General features: G+C 51.9%; 6 protein-coding genes across 6 annotated transcripts; 3 read left to right on the plus strand and 3 right to left on the minus strand.

The window, feature by feature from the left end:
- The first annotated feature begins 624 nt into the window (after window positions 1-624).
- On the plus strand, window positions 625-3591 carry PV05_04413 (uncharacterized protein). The gene is made up of 2 exons (XM_013460812.1): window positions 625-1040; window positions 1088-3591. Exons 1-2 carry the CDS (start codon window positions 681-683, stop codon window positions 3404-3406), a joined length of 2679 nt encoding a protein of 892 aa, XP_013316266.1. The 5' UTR covers window positions 625-680; the 3' UTR covers window positions 3407-3591.
- Window positions 3592-3856: 265 nt separating this feature from the next.
- On the minus strand, window positions 3857-5558 carry PV05_04414 (uncharacterized protein). Its single transcript, XM_013460813.1, has 3 exons — window positions 5300-5558; window positions 5161-5247; window positions 3857-5102 (listed from the first exon to the last, which is right to left on the minus strand). The coding sequence occupies exons 1-3, from the start codon at window positions 5374-5376 to the stop codon at window positions 4277-4279; spliced, it is 990 nt and encodes a 329-aa protein (XP_013316267.1). The 5' UTR covers window positions 5377-5558; the 3' UTR covers window positions 3857-4276.
- Window positions 5559-6734: 1176 nt separating this feature from the next.
- PV05_04415 (uncharacterized protein) lies at window positions 6735-8564 on the plus strand (the record flags this gene model as incomplete). The annotated part of the gene is made up of 2 exons (XM_013460814.1): window positions 6735-7647; window positions 7705-8564. The coding sequence occupies 2 exons, from the start codon at window positions 6735-6737 to the stop codon at window positions 8562-8564; spliced, it is 1773 nt and encodes a 590-aa protein (XP_013316268.1).
- On the minus strand, window positions 8536-10554 carry PV05_04416 (uncharacterized protein). Its single transcript, XM_013460815.1, has 2 exons — window positions 9786-10554; window positions 8536-9722 (listed from the first exon to the last, which is right to left on the minus strand). Exons 1-2 carry the CDS (start codon window positions 10474-10476, stop codon window positions 8824-8826), a joined length of 1590 nt encoding a protein of 529 aa, XP_013316269.1. The 5' UTR covers window positions 10477-10554; the 3' UTR covers window positions 8536-8823.
- A 2754-nt stretch (window positions 10555-13308) lies between these two features.
- Window positions 13309-15210, plus strand: PV05_04417 (uncharacterized protein). The gene has a single exon (XM_013460816.1). It carries the CDS (start codon window positions 13411-13413, stop codon window positions 15163-15165), a length of 1755 nt encoding a protein of 584 aa, XP_013316270.1. The 5' UTR covers window positions 13309-13410; the 3' UTR covers window positions 15166-15210.
- PV05_04418 (uncharacterized protein) lies at window positions 15173-16477 on the minus strand. The gene has a single exon (XM_013460817.1). It carries the CDS (start codon window positions 16398-16400, stop codon window positions 15255-15257), a length of 1146 nt encoding a protein of 381 aa, XP_013316271.1. The 5' UTR covers window positions 16401-16477; the 3' UTR covers window positions 15173-15254.
- Between the last annotated feature and the right edge of the window lie 196 nt (window positions 16478-16673).

The raw sequence follows: 16673 nt of genomic DNA on the forward strand, positions 1-16673 counted from the left end.
TTGCGACAGCGAGGTCTGTGCAAGTATGACGGCCTGGACGACAATCGATAGACACGGCGGTCCCAGTCAAAGGGTATCTGATTGCGGCAAGGGCCCACCAATGGCTTCACACGTGTCGTCTCAGGGACATCCGATCTCGCAAATCTTGCGCCAGGTGCGCCCGTGCACCGGGTCATAAACTTCAATTCTTGAAGCCTCACCCGGACCTCTTGGAGGTCATAGCACTCGGTAGGACTCGATTTCATCGTTAGAAATCCTACATCATTTTCAACTACTGTGCTTCTGGACCACTAAGTTATCCATGGTCAGGGTGGATTTCGGCAAGATGGGCCAGCCTCGACCACGGCTGTGGCCTTGATCGGGTAGCCTGTGCCTTTTGCAATGGCATGATGGTCCCTCCCATGGCCAAAAGAACTACCTAAATCAAAGTTCAATGACGCTGCTCTTGCTCTGGACGCGCCCGTAAGACGAATCATCCATGCGGTGCCAGCAAACAGGTTACCAAAGTGGGGAATACTGACAAAAGATCTGATTCTTGCGGCTTGGTACCCACGGCGGGCGCTTCGGCACCGGGACGCCATCTGAAAGTACCGCATGCTCAAAAAGGCTGGCCCTGTCTGATCTTTCTTCGGTCTTGACGATGGTGGTTGCGTGCTTGAGTCTTGCGTGTTGCTATCGCCATGTCGTCCTTGCAATCGCGTCCTGGGTTCAGACGGCCAAAGGTCCCGACCTTAGGCACGATCGATCAGCAAGATGACGACAATGTGGCACCAGATGTTATTGCTGTTGAAACTCCTACAAGAAAAGCTTCAACATCACCCTCCAAGATCAGCTCTAAAGCTCATCCAAACAATGTCAAATTCGAAGTCATGCTGTTGTACCTCCGGCAGCAACAACTCGAAAAGCGCTGGGCTCATGAGGTCAATACAACCGAAGGCGTGATACTGAGGAGAGGCAAGGATGACTATATCTGCCAGCCTTCAGAACTACCCAAGCACGTCAACGGATTTTACGACGAAGCGACAAAGCTCAATGTTAAGGTATGTAGCGGTCCAAGCCTCGCAACAGAGGTGCTGATATGCAATAGGTCGCCATGACCGTCAAAACTTCGGTTATCCAGACTTTCCTCAAGTCGTACAAGCATGACTATGTACCCTTTAACAATGGTCAACGTCTCCGTATCATTGACAGCATCAGTGAGCTCTCATTCAGCAAACGACATCATTATGCTGCGTTCGTGCGCGGTCAAGGTATTCTTGTTGTGTGGGACGAAAATCCCACCGAGCTTTTCGACCGAGCGGAAATGATTCAGAAATACGTTGTGAATATGTTGTGGTCCATGGATGACAATGAGACCGACGACGACGAAGAATATGAAATCGACGACGAAAAGTACGCAATCACCACCTCAAACCCTCCCGAAGTTGCTTCCACCGATTCAATTCTGGACATGGAATTGAAGGCCTGGGACAAACCGAGAAAGACCGTTCTCTACCAAGCATTCCTGGTAGGTATAGTCGCCATCCTGACCATTTTCTGTCTCGCGATAGGATGGAGACGAATTGCCATCGAAATAACAATCGACCACAGCTATACTCGACTCGCCATACTTGCAGCTGCGCCCTTGGAGCTATGGCTGGGATGGTTTTTTTTCATGACATTGGTGAACGGTGTCTCACAGATACTCGGTCCGGTCTCTCAGTTGACTACAAACTCGAAATTTTACTCGGCGAGGCCACCAGTACGTCTTACCAACGTGGATCTTCCTCACGTTACCATTCAATGTCCTGTGTACAAAGAGGGTCTCGACGCCGTCATTCATCCTACGATGGTGTCTATCAACAGAGCCATCTCTACTTACGAACTTCAAGGCGGCAGTGCCAATATCTTCATCAACGATGACGGTATGCAACTAATACCCGAAGAAGATGCTCGAAAACGATTTCAGTACTACGAAGACAACAACATCGGCTGGGTTGCGCGTCCCAAGCATCAACCAAAGGGTGATGAGAATGGGGAAAACGTATATGTTCGTGCTGGCAAGTTCAAGAAAGCGTCCAATATGAACTACTGTCTTCACGTGAGCAACCGCATCGAGGACAAAATGGCGCAGACAACTCGCACACCTGCGTGGAATCAGGAAGACGAAGACCAACTCTACCAGGCCTGTTTTGACCACGTCATCAAAGAGGATGCGGGTCGAACGTGGGGCAACGGCGACGTGCGAATAGGCGACTATATCCTGATCATCGACTCGGACACTCGTGTTCCCGAAGATTGCCTTCTCGACGCCGTCTCGGAGATGGAGGCCTCGCCAGAAGTTGCGATCATCCAATTTTCCTCGGGCGTGCTCAACGTGACGACCAGCTTCTTCGAGCGTGCAATCACCTTCTTCACTAACCTTGTCTACACCGCGATTCGCTTTGCCGTAGCCAATGGCGACGTCGCCGCTTTCGTTGGGCATAACGCTATCCTGCGCTGGTCCGCTGTCCAGGACGTCCGTTACTCGGATGCAGCCACGGGCGTGGAGAAGTACTGGGCAGAAAACACCGTGTCTGAGGATTTTGATATGGCCCTGCGTCTCCAAGCGCTAGGCTACACCCTCCGCTTCAGTACCTACTGCGGCGATGGGTTCAAAGAAGGCGTGTCTCTTACGGTCTACGATGAGCTAGCCCGGTGGGAGAAGTACGCTTATGGTTGCGCCGAGCTGCTTTTCCAGCCTTTTCGATACTGGCTGACCCGCGGACCCATTACACTCATGTTCAGGCGCTTCATGCGGAGCCCGATGAGCCTAATGGGCAAGATTACTATCATGTCCTACATCGGTACCTACTTCGCCATCGCCTCGGCATGGCCGCTCACGCTAATGAACTACTTTCTCATCGGCTGGCTGAACGGATATATCGACCAGGCGTACGTAGACTCATTCAAGATCTATTTTGGTATTGTGGTCGTGTTTCAGGCGCTTGGCACGGTCAGTCTGGCTGTTTTGCGGTATCGGACGGAGAACCGGTCTCTTCTTGGGTCGCTGTTCGAGAATCTCACCAACCTGCTGCTGCTGACCGTGTACCTCGGAGGCATAAGCTTGCACGTTTCGCAGGCCATCTTGTGCTACCTGTTCAGTATCGACATGACATGGGGCGCGACGGCGAAGGAGGCGGAAAACACGTCGTTCTTTCGCGAGATCCCGGTCATCTTGAAAAGGTTTAAGTTCACTTTCTGCTTTTGCATCGTCACGATTGCTACCATGATTATCCTAGCTGGCGTTGGGCCAGTGGGACATTTCGTCCCGTATGACTGGAGGATCACCACTTTCACGGCTATTTTCCCGTTGGCAATTCTGACGACGAATCATTTCTTGTTGCCGTTGGTATTGAACCCCGGGTTGATGCAATTTACTTTCTGATTCTACGGACGGTATGGACGATTTCTTCAGACCATGGAATCGGATAGGCAAGCTCACGGCGTTTGGAGTCTGGCAACCAACCCAATTGATTCAAGTGCGGGAAAGAATTACATAAGAGCTACTAGAAGTAGATTTACCCTGAAGGGGAGAGAAGAAATGGCACAGCATTCTCAATCGATGCAAAACAGAACCTTCATGTTGCCTCCAGTGGTCGTGCTACTCACAATTGCTCTTTCATTGTTTGTGCCTTTCGACAGCGTTGTTCTTTCGATGGCTAGCGAAACAGAGGAACCTGTTCGATGTCCAGTACTGCGTATGCAGGACTCAGAGCATTGCCGAGCGGTCACTGTGTCGTACGTGGGGCACAACGCCGATTAAGACCGGCTAGAGTCCAAAATTCATTGACGTCTACCTGGTAGGTACTGTATATGAGAACCTTGCGCTCTGACCAAGGGCTGCAAACGATCCACCACGAGCACCTGCATGCAAGGTTGTGAAGCTTCGGAAGGCAATTTATTCAGTCAAAATTGTGAATCTTGAGCTTAAATCGCAGAACCATTTCACAATATCTTGGATTATAGCTGAGGAGTATGCGGACTGCGGCAGTCAAGAAGGAGAGAGCTGCAATTCGTAGCTCAAGACCAGGGGTTGGCGCATTACTCAGGAAATCATCCAGGACAATGTTCAAGCAATGAGACTGATGCAATCGAAGAGTACTACATAACCTAGAAGCACGTCACAATCCTTCAGCTCTCGTGCCTCGTGAAAGGTTCAGCGCTCGAAATTCCATGCCTCTCCCGCAGTGAGTCTCAACTAGGCCGCTTGCTTTCCTTCATTTCAACATGAAAAGAGTGGTGCAGAACTGGCTGCTTAGACACTTCCGGCTGGCAATTGTTGCCCGCTGGCTTGAGCAGCCTCCTTTGCTTCAGTCGTCGCACCTTCGCTGCTCTTGCCGCAACTAGCGCAAGCGCAGTGGCCTGCTGGGCAAGGGCATGAGCCTTCCGAGCCTCCGCACTTGCAAACGGTCTTGTCAGTGCCTTTGACTGGCTCTGGCTGATTATCACCCTGACCACTCTTCGCACAGTTGGCGCAGTTGCAATGACCTGGCGCACAGCCACAGACACCCTCGGCACCGCCACACTTGCAGACTGTCTTGTCTGTGCCGGGAACTGGTTCGGGTTCGTGAGCCTTGCCGGCCTTGAGATCTGCGAGTCTTCTGGCTTCATTGTGAACGTCTCTGACTTGCTTGTCTCCTTGCACGTAGTATTGTCGAACTCTCTGTCCAGTAGGTGTGTTCATAGCCTTCTCGAAGTATGAGTTCAGACCACTCCAAGCGCTCATGGCCTTATCTGTGACACCATACTTTGTGTCCACGGACTTGGCCTTGTCGCTTGCCTTGTACTTCTGGTCGAAGCTTGACAGCGCAGTCGTGAATCTCGAGCTGAATCCGTGCTCTTTGTCCACCGCTATCGCTTTATTGATGACATTGTCTGAGAGGCTATAGCCATGAGCTAGGTATTCGGCGACGATTCTCGTGCGTGGCTTGTCTTCTTGGGCAATGTGGTCATCTGGAACCGAGGAGGAGACGGCAGCACCGGCCTTGGAAGCGACATCTTCGAGGGTGCTTGCAGTGGAAACGTGGACTTGAGATTTGCCCAACTGGGTGTTATCCAGAAGCAAAGCAGTTTTGGCCGCGCTGTTGCTTGTCAGCTGGAGGCTCTGTGCAGGCAGGGTGAAATGGAGATTTGACTTACGTTTCTTTCTCGAAAGTCACAGTGGCCGACTTTTGCGCATCAGGTGCATCGGATTCGGGGGTGACTGAGATGGAATTGATCTTGCCGCTAGTAAGTCGGGTCAGTACTCGTTGCAATGATTTTGGTTCTCTGGACTTACCAGAAGCTGAAAAAATCCTTGACCTCCTTCTCGGTCGTCTCGTGAGAGATGCCCTTGACGTGGACTGTGGTAGACATTTTTGGTGTGGTTGAAGACGTAGAATAGTATGAAGTTGGTATGGAGATAGGAATAATCAAGGGGAATTGAGTCGGCAAGGTAGTCAGTGGGTGTCAGTGTAAGGGATTACCAAAAGTTATGCCTGGATGGTTATATGAAACGAAGGCAAGGTGCAGGTGAGGGCCAGACGTAACAACTGAACCTGATCACCGCGACGCGACGTCATTCAATGCGAAATCGAACCACAGGGAAAGAAACCCCTCCGCCAAGCCACGAGCACAGCCACACTCAGCCACATGTTTCGTCGCCACAGCCTAAGGAATACGACATACGACACTGACGCTGCTTGGCTGGCAGTCTGGGTGGCAGTGAGATATCCCATCACCGACCCGCAAGCAGTCAGGGCGCAGTATGGAGTAGAGGAGTAGGAGACGATATATGGCTGCCTACCTCAAGAGAAGCAGTTTCGGCAAAGTACGTCTCTCATGCTTCGTGTCCTCCAGGTGACGGTTATGTTGGTGCCGTCGAGCTCGGCATTGGACGTTGCAGAATATAACCAGCAATGTCAGTTTGAGCCTACAACATACTCCATACCGTAGTATGTTAATCGGAGATGGCCACCTCGGCTGCTCATCAACATCTTCAGCACGTCGTCCCCGTCATCGCAATCTCACACGGTAATGCTCATAAGGCGCATGAGGAAAGTCGATACAATTTTGGACAAGCTCCGGCAAGCTTCCTCTATCCTATCCAGGCAGCCAGTAACACTCCCTCGGCCCGCGGGAGGCGGACTGTTGGTGGGCTGGGCAAAAGCTTTTTGTGCGCCGCCACCATTGGACACTCACGACACTGCGAGTTTCTTATGGTCAAAGATTTTCTTCCTCGATCTGCTGAGTGGTCACCTGGCTGGTTACTATCCATCAACCATCTCTCGCTACCCCATATCGAGCCCACGAGTGCCCCAATCTTAGGATTGTCGTGGCTAACAGTGGCTGGCATGCCTGTGCTAGACGACCATCCCCGTGCCTTGCCCACTGCTATCTACCCCCTGCTCGTGACCTCGCGATCTCGCTCATCTCCTTGTTATTCTCCTTGTCAGCATCGCAATTCTTCGGATGCGATTCTTCCATCTTACGCCTCCTCAGTATTATAAGACTCCCTATAGCCGACTCGAAGGAAATTCTACCTTTGTTGGGTAAAGAGCTAGTTACACCTACGAACCCAGCTCAAACAAAATCCCAATTTTCCGCACACTCCACGCTGGTGCCCACTCACCTCTCAGCTTCGCCCATCTGCTTTGTGTATCGAACAACTTGACACGCGACCACCTTCAACATATCAACCCACTGCACCTATTTGAACATCACCTCAGAGCTCGATGGCACGCACCAAGGGAAACACCGACAGCAACACATTAGCACTTCTGGGTAAGAAAGAAGTGCTCAAACGACGTTTCGGTTTCTGGTCTCTGTTCGGTTTCGCCGTCTGTGAATTGATCACCTGGGAGACAGTATTGGCTCTCTTCAGTCAGGGCTTCAACAATGGCGGGCCAGCAGGACTCGTGTACGGCTTCATCATCGCCTGGTCATCCACTTTGTCCGTATACACAGTCATATCCGAGCTTGCCTCCATGGCTCCTATCGCCGCCGGTCAGTATTACTGGGTGTACATGCTGGCTCCCGAGCGGTACAAAGTGTTTTCCAGCTATATCGTCGGCTGGCTTACCTCGCTTGCGTGGGTGGCTACCGTCGCCACAGAAACCATCTTCGCCGGTACAATGCTCCAAGGTCTGATAATTCTTGACCATGAAAACGACTACAACCCGAAACAATGGCACGGCACGCTACTAGCATGGTTGGTCATTGTTGTTGCCATCTTCATTAATGTTGTCATCCCAGGAGCCCTGCCGAAATTCGAGATCTTTATCATCGTTTTCCATATTGCGGGCTTCATCGCCATCTTATCGGTGCTATGGGTATATTCTCCTCACAACTCGGCTCATTTTGTCTTTACCACGGCCTTAAACGAAGGCGGTTGGCCGACGCAAGGTTTGTCGATCTGCGTAGGATTTCTCGGCAACGTCGCCACGTTTGTGGGTGCGGATGCCTCTGTCCACATGGCGGAGGAAGTCTCGAATGCTCCGTGGAATATACCACGAGCTATTATCGGCGCAATGTTGATCAACGGCGCGGTAGGCTTCACGATGATGTTGACTGTACTGTTCTGCCTTGGTGATGTGGACTCGGTCTTGGAGACTGCAACAGGCTATCCTTTTATCCAGATATTCTACAGTAAGTCATCCCTTCCGAGAGTCTATTCCTCTGTCATTCCTCTGACCACAGATACAGACAGTGTTCAAAACACTGCCGGAGCAACAGCGATGGGCGCCGTGGTGCTCGCATTGACCTGGGCATGCGCCATCGGTATCTGCACCACCGCCAGTCGCATGACTTGGTCGTTCGCTCGCGACAACGGCACGCCCTTCAGCAAAGCCATCAGCTACGTTTCCAAGCAACGCAAGATCCCAACTGTTGCAGTTTTGGTTGTGACCGGCATCGCTGCACTCCTCACGCTGATCTACATTGGTTCTTACACGGCTTTCAACGACGTCATCTCCTTGACCATCACTGGCTTTTACAGCTCGTACTTCCTCCCTGCCGCGTTCTTGCTCTACAATCGAGTCAAAGGCCGTATCCTACCTCACAAGCAAGAGACGCCGGGCCTTCCAATTGACGACGGCGACACGAGCGAAGACAACAAGGTCGAAGGCCCCGTGGGTAATGGTGACGGAATTGCTAGTGCTGTTGGAAAAAAGGATTCCCCGGAAGACGAGGATATGAAGAAACCCGCGTACACCGACGCTGGCTCGACCACTTATCCTCCTGCCACGGGTGAGGGCTGCCGCCGGATTTCCGTGGCTCAGGCACCGTTGGTCTGGGGTCCCTTCCACCTTCCAGGCTGGTTTGGCATCATCAACAACGCCTACGCTTGCGTGTACATGATCTTCGTGATCTTCTGGAGTGTGTGGCCGCCTGAGACGCCGGTGGATTATCAGACGATGAACTATTCTGTCGTGGTGACAGGCGGAGTCGTCATCTTCAGCATCATCTGGTATTACATTCGGGGTCACAAGGAATATAAAGGGCCTGTGGTTGATGACGAGGTGGCTGCGATTGTCATAAGGAGAACAAGTGTGGTCAATGTCTAATATCATTGTCGAGAGCGCCGACAGTTCCAATACGTGGCATATACTGCAATATTGGGCATTGCTTGGATATTACGCTTCTGTCGATCACTCGAAAAATTTATGGTCAGAGCAGATGGCCATTCCTGGATTTTGTGGAGAATAGGGGACGCGGACGTCTCGTATGCCTTTTGGACGGAGCTAACTCAATTTCCAGGCAGTTGCATAAAGCAAAGCCTGCATTAGTTGGAATCTGTCTGACAAGGAACGGCCATAGTTCAGACTACCACATGAATCGCTGCACATTTCTCGGTTCTTGCGGCCACTCAAAGCCTCTGTACAAGAACATATAGCAAGTGCCCAAATTGATCACGAGGTACCATATCAGCTCCAACCACATCGAATAGGCGGCTGCTGTTCGTAATAGTCTATGTAGGGGCGAGCTTGGGCGTGATGCTGGGCTATCCTTCAAGGATGCTCGTTTCTCTACTTCCACTGTCCGTAGCTTGTCGGACCGTGGCATGTATTCGGGCACAGCCAACCTCCACATGAGCCAGGGAATGATGAAATATCGCGGTTCGACGAGCGGTGCAGTGATCAATGACAACGACGTGGCAACCAGCCAGACGAGCGTGAAGCTCACGCATACTGTGTCCTCTCCGTACAGGATGCGCACAGTTTTCGAGGCCGGCTCGGCTTCAGTGGGCCCCCCTAGCGATGCCAGCACCAGACATGCGCAGAGGAAGTAGACTGAGACAGCCGCGTATTTGAGCAGCCAATGTTGTCTGAGGATGCGGAAGACGTAGAAAGTGTAGTGGCGGTTGTCGGCGAGCGTGAACGGGTGGATGATGGTGTTCAGGTGGACGGTGACAAGCATGAGGATGATCCACGTGATCGTTGTGCTGAGCCTGGGCAGGCGACGGCGGAACGCGGATAGGTGGGAAAGTTGAGGAAGGAGGACTGGCCAGGAGAAGAAGACTATAAAGGGCCAGATGTAGAGCATTTGGGGGAGGTGGATGGTGGCAATGTGGTTGTCTTTGTCGCCGAGGACGACGCCTCCGTTCCAAACCACAAAAGCGGCGAACGTGAGGATTAGGAATATTTGTGGCCAGAGATCGAGCAGCAGTTGGGGAATGGCGGTCAAAGCGGACTGGGCGATGGAAATGCTGGTGATCGGGAAATCTGGCTCCTGAGTTAGAAATCTTCCTTCGGGATAGAGGAGGAAAAGGTGCACGTAATGCTGACCTTCGAAATATGCTTCAGACATAGGAGGGTCATGGACTTTGTTGGCTCCAATGTCTCGCTTGACGCTCTCCACCACCTGTAGCCCTCCCAGGTATACGGCCACCCAGAAAATGTTGGTCTGCCGACTCGACAAGGCGATCAAGCCGGCAACAAAATGCAAGAATTGATACAATGCCTTCTTGCTTCCCTCGGCCGATGTTGAAGCCGACCAGAATATGTGGGCCAGCACGACAGTAAATACACTAAACAAGTCCGTATAATACAAGGTTGAAAAGAAGAAGATCAAAGGGAACGAGATGATGCTGAACTCCCGCTGCAGAATGCTGTCATGGTTGACCGTCTTCCTCCCAACGGCCGTTAAGATGTACAAGGCGACAAGTAGCAGGTATAGGAGAAAGACATTGATGGCTCTCCACTCGTTGACCGACGGTTTGAAGTTGAGGTAGAAAAAGTCCCTGACAGAATTGACAATGTACGAGAAGATGTACAGGCCTGGTGGTGTGGTGATTTTCGGATCCCATTGCGACCATTTCCCCAGCCAGTATGCTTGAGCTTGCGGGATGTGAAACACTTCGTCGAGGTAGGGGACCGGAACGATTTGGTTGACTAGCCGTCGCCATGTCATATGTAGACTGGTGATGAAGCCTAGGATGAGCACCCGCGCAAATTCGGGGCTGAAGAAATATGACATGGCGAATATCAAGCCGCTATAATATACAATGGGACGAGGATGTGGTGACTTCCAAAGAACATGAGAAGTAGGTGCTGTACGGAGTAGCAACGTTTACTTTATTTAAAGGAGTTGAAGCTCTGCCAACCACTGAATTTCGGACTTGGCGGCTTATGTAACACGCTCGACAGTCTCACCACCTTTGCAGCTCTTGGACCTTGGTCTTCTCGCAAAGACGCAGTTTTCCGTCTCGGGTTTGGTTTACCCTCGAACAAATACAGCTGTCGCAATGTCTCCAAGTGGTGCCTCTGAATACCAGGGCTGGATGCAATGATGGTGCAGGGTGACCCCTAGCTTACTCAGCAGAGGTGATAGCAACGAGTTTGAAGAAGAGATGCACTAAGATGGCCCTGCAAGCATTCCTTCCTGTGATAGTAAATCGCAGAGTCGTGGACTTCCAATGGCCGAGTGCGCCGTTCCAATTTCATATACTATATCATGTCTGTCCGATATTTGTAGTTATGCATTGGTAAGCCCGCACCCGACATTGGTAATATTTAGACACCAGGAGGTGTTCAAGGCTTTGAATAAGCGGGAGTATGTTAGTGATGCTCGGCAAATGTACAGGATTGTCCGCATCCAGACTCAACCATTCGACCATATGAATCGCAAATCTGCCAACGGTATCCACCAGAAGAGATTCAACCTCGCGAGATGAAGTGGCCACGGCGGTTCAATCAACAGCTCATCGAGCTCGCCGACCCTCCAAGGAGGCACAGCCGCGGCCTCGTGGAGGTCATCGAAGCGAACGCTGAGGCAGAAATGATCTTGGATGGAATCGGACCAAATCGACCTGCTCGGTTGGCGCGACTGAGTTCATCGCCACGCGAGTTCAGCTAGCGCCGAGCACGAACGTTATGTCGAAGGCGAGGCCACTAGATCCGGAAAAGGCAAACACTGGCCTTCCACCACCGAAGCAAAAGGAGACAAGTTGCTAAGAAGAAGGCACAGCCGTGGCAGAATTTTGGTAACGCCCTGTTTGCCCATGATCCTCCTTTTCGACCTGGTCATCCCTTGTGGTTAATGTCGGGTTGCTGGATATATGCACTGAGACAAGAGATCATTAGCCTTGAGTTGACGTTGAAGCAGCTGACGAAAGTGGCAATGTTCTAAGCTGTCTCACCGGACGTGTTACCTGCATCTCGTCACAGTGATTGAGTGCGTCGTGAGTTAGCTTTCAGAGCGCGTGACAAAACTCGCGTGGACTCGCGTGGACTCGCGTGCACCGCACCCCGTCGTGGCACAGCGTTTTCCCTTCAAGCCAAGCCAGGCACCCAGGCTATGCCCACACGACGAGTGTTCGAGTCCCGTTGCCGTCACGGGCCAAAAAGATATTTTGTTCATTTTTTTCAAGAAGCAAAACTCTAACCTGGCGGGCCAACTACACGCTTGGTAGTTGACGGCCAGGTCGAGGGAAACCCCAGTTGTGGAGGGATTTTTTTGTTCCGGTATTCGTCAGGTTACCTCCCGCATAGGACACTCGAGGGAGGCCATATTAGCTAAGGAACAACCTCAGGCCCTTCCCAGCTTTGACACTGGTACTTCCTTCATTGGTTGTCGGGTGCATCGCGCTCTAGGATTCGTGGCTAGCCCCAAGTAAACTGGCCCATATCTGGTGAATCACCCTCACGCCAACTGACCCAGCTGGGCAGGATCAGATGACACGGGATAGATACAGGCAATTGTTGGGAATAATTGGACCTCTTAACATAATAACCCTTGAATTTCAGTAAATCTTTGTGTAGGCCAATCAGAGCGGCAGCTGGAGGTGAAAGTGAATGGTAGCCCTGTGAGGACCGGCAGTAAAATGCTGCCGGGCTGGACACAAGCGTCGAAATTCGACTGTTGGCCGTTCAAAACGAACAAAAAGTCGACTGTGGCGCCATAACTTGCATGCATGCTTCGACTGTTTGCGAAATCTCTGATCATCATGACAATGTTGCGGAGTCGCACTTGCCATCCTCGATCGAGAGCAAGATGAAGTGCAAGGTCATATCGACTCATGATTGCCTTGGATGAAGTCTAGTCCTTGTCGGCAAGGCTTTGGACTAGTAAAGGGGCATCAGCTCTGCGACAGCTGACCCTTTGTCATTTCTGCCATAATCAAGGCAGGGAAACAGAACAGCAGCGATCTCTCTCGGATAGAAGTTTTCTTTCTCAAAAGGGTTACGGTCCAGGCCCCAGATCAATGCCGCCCCTCCAAAGTCCAAGGGTTTCATATTATGCCGTCCACCAAAGTAAGTCCTCTACCCTCAGCGGGCTGCCCTTTTCCCGGAGCACAGGGTCGTTTTCATGTCAGGAACTGGAGCGTGATCCTGCCCGGACACTGTATACGTAAGCTCTTGGAGCATACGACATCATGTGTCAGTGCCCGCTCCAGGCTGTGGAACTTGGTCGGCCAAGGTGATCAGCGGAAGCTCATTAAGCACCGTGGTCGAGAAGAAAGAATATCGAAGGGAAAGCCAAGCCGCGCCATTTACCGCTATTTCCTGGATAGTGTCAGTATGCAGATTACGCGGGCTGCGGAAGGCGAGCTGAGCGTGCTTCGCCGAGGCTCAGTTAGCGAGCCTCTTTCCGAAGGGTACCACAAACCTATGATCACATGCAACCTCGAGCCTGCAAAGACACCTGGAAGCTCGGGCTGATGATCACAGAGCTCCAGACTATGGATCCCATTGATGGTCTTGCCCGCAGCTGCTAGCCAGCGAAATACCGCACGGCCAAATTATCACACCACCGAAGGATTCGATGCAATACCATGAGTGATATTGGTATTGGGCTTACCGAGGACAGCGGTCACCGTCCGACTGCCACTCATGGGTTGGACCGTATATATATGGAGGGTTCCCACGCAGGTAGGTACTCGAAGCATCACTAACACCAATTTCCACAAACATGTACTACAGCAGCGGCAACTACGAGGCTTTTGCTCGACCACGCAAGCCCGAAGGCGTTGACGGCAAGACAGCATGGTTCGTCGGGTCTGGTCTCGCCTCCTTGGCTGGAGCAGCTTTTCTTGTTCGAGATGGCCAGATGCCAGGGAAGAACATCACAATACTTGAAGAACTGGACCTGCCTGGGGGAGCACTGGACGGCATCGACGAACCCGAGAAGGGCTTCGTCATTCGTGGAGGGCGGGAAATGGAGAGCCATTTCGAGTGTCTCTGGGATCTTTTCCGGTCAATTCCCTCATTGGAAGTCCAAGACGCGTCTGTGCTAGACGAGTTCTACTGGCTCAACAAGGACGACCCCAATTCTTCATTGCAGCGGGCTACTGTTCAGCAAGGTCAAGACGCACACACTGACGGCCTATTTGGCCTGAGTGGTAGTGCGCAAAAGGATATCATGCGAGTATTCATGACGCCCCGGAAAGACGTGGAAGGCAAGCGTATCAATGAAGTCGTTGGCCGCGATTTTCTGCAAAGCAATTTCTGGATGTACTGGCGGACCATGTTCGCATTTCAAGAATGGCATTCGGCACTCGAGTTCAAGCTCTACCTTCACAGATTCATCCATCATATTGGAGGAATGCCGGATTTCTCGACTCTAAAATTCACCAAGTACAACCAATACGAATCCCTTGTTCTGCCGCTCTATAAATGGCTACTAGGCCATGGAGTCAAGTTTCAGTACAAGACACAAGTTGTGGACGTGGATTTCTCTTTTGATGGAGGAAAAAAGCAAGCTACCCGTATTCAGTGGATCAAGGAAGGCCAGACAGGAGGTGTCGACCTGACTTCTAATGACTTACTATTCATGACCATCGGCTCCTTGACAGAGAATTCCAGCACAGGCGACCATCAGACACCTGCTAAGCTCGACAATGGGCCAGCACCAGCATGGGACTTGTGGCGCCGCATTGCAGCGAAAGACCCATCTTTCGGCAGACCGGACGTCTTCGGCTCTCACATCCCCGAGTCAAAATGGCAGTCCGCAACAGTTACCACCTTGGACGAGCGCATTCCCAAGTACATCCAGAAAATCTGCAAACGCGATCCATTCAGCGGCAGAGTCGTGACAGGCGGCATTGTGACGATCAAGGACTCCAGCTGGCTACTCAGCTGGACGGTCAATCGCCAACCACACTTCAAAAAGCAACCGGACGGTCAGATCGTGGTCTGGCTCTACTCGCTGTTCGTCGATGTCCCCGGGGATTTTGTCAAGAAACCAATGCAGGACTGCACGGGCGAGGAGGTCACGCAAGAATGGCTCTACCATCTCGGCGTGCCTGTGGAGGATATCCCACACCTCGCAAGCACTGGCGCCAGATGCGTGCCCGTCATGATGCCGTATGTCACGTCATTCTTTATGCCCCGGCACGCAGGCGATCGGCCGGACGTGGTGCCGCAAGGATCTGCGAATTTCGCTTTCATAGGCCAATTCGCCGAGACAACGCGCGACACCATCTTCACGACCGAGTATTCGGTCCGAACGGGCATGGAGGCGGTCTATCAATTGCTCAACGTCGAGCGCGGGGTGCCTGAAGTGTTCAACTCAACATACGATAATCGCACCTTGCTTGCTGCAATAAACAAGCTTCGTGATGGGAAGGAACTGGACGCGCCCTTACCAGAGTTCCTGAGAAATTGGATCGTACGGAAAATGGATAACGAGGTCGGGAACCTTCTGAAAGACAATCATTTAATTTGAGAAGCATAGCTAGGTGTAGATCATAGAATACACATCTTCAGGATATCCATTCTTCATATCAACAAGGACCATATAGTGCATGTCGCTCATCATGAATGCGTCGCCGCCCAGTCTTCAGGCAATCGAAAACCTGGTGGAATAGTATACTGTCCATGGCAACGACCAACACTGCAATGCTCAAGCTCGCATCGTCCATACAGTCGACAATAGCACTCGGCTGCAGAAGGACAAGCAAGTGCATTTAGCCTTTCCAGGTCAATATGCTCATTCGAGCCGTGGCTATGTTGCAGAAATAGGATATGCCATACATAGGACAATATCCGCCCAGCAACACGATCATCTGGTGGAGCTGCCTTGGTCGTTCGGAATCGCCCATTACCGGGTCGTTGACTGCCACTTCCGTCGAGCAGCCACTGTCGCAAAGCGATGTACTCTTCTCGAGAATGCTGCCATATGCTCTGCCGGGAAACAACGAATTGTGCACAGCACTGCGACCGTACAGCGTCATTGCGTCCTAGATGCAGCCTCCCTTGGTCAATCGGATCTTTGTCGTCACCACCAAACAAGGTCACCAGAGCATCAGGTAATGCTGCATCAGAGACGAGCCGCTGATTCCAGGGTTCAAGCATGGCATTAACAGACGTGCCCAGACTGCCCTGAGCGACGACCTCGGAAGCAGGACATGTGCTAGCGCTCCAATCGCAGCGAAGGTTATGGTATCCCCATGGCTCAAGGGCGGAAGATACATTCAGCGCCGCGAGAGGTGCGGCATTGTCGTAGTCGGGCGCGTCGTTATGCCAGGACCAGCGTGCACCGTGTACGAAAACGGCGCCAGATGAGGGAATATGCTCATAGTTGTCGATGATGAAGGTCAAATATGCCATAGCCTCGTGACCCCTGTTTTCCGGAACCTGGAGAAACCTCGAGGTTGTATCGACCGGCGCATCCGCAGTGTAAAGGCATAGATGGTACTTTCCTGCAAGTTTGTCGAGCCACTTTGTATCATCATTAGCAACTCTGGCGACAACGAGAGCTGGCTTCGAAGTATCGGATAGTCCTGGGCAAATGCCACGAGGCTCGGGTAAATCTGAGGCGCTCGTTCTGTAGCATATTGTGCTCCATGCGAAAGCTTTGTCGCCTGACCCCGACCCGCTGCCATTGACATACAAGATAAGTAGAAGCACGACAGAGAAGAGGAAGATGTTGACCAAGGCTCCTCGCGTTGTGCGCCTCATTGGGAAAGATCGACTATCGCATAATGAAGGTCATATCTGTCTGATGGAAAAAGGCATTGAGATGTCTTTTTCACGCGACATCGATTAGACCGACGAAGGATCGTGTCGGAAGACCCGGTACGGCTCCCACAAGACCATCAGGAGAGGGCGAATGAGAGGAAGCATGGCGTTAGCGTCTGGCAGCCGCTCACCCACCTCACCTTACCTCGCCAGGCATGGTCGACGGCTGTGATGTGGCTCTACAGCATAGCGCAAGCCGACCAGATCGAGTCT

The sequence above is a fragment of the Exophiala xenobiotica genome (assembly GCF_000835505.1).
Source record: "Exophiala xenobiotica strain CBS 118157 unplaced genomic scaffold supercont1.3, whole genome shotgun sequence".
NCBI lineage: Eukaryota > Fungi > Ascomycota > Eurotiomycetes > Chaetothyriales > Herpotrichiellaceae > Exophiala > Exophiala xenobiotica.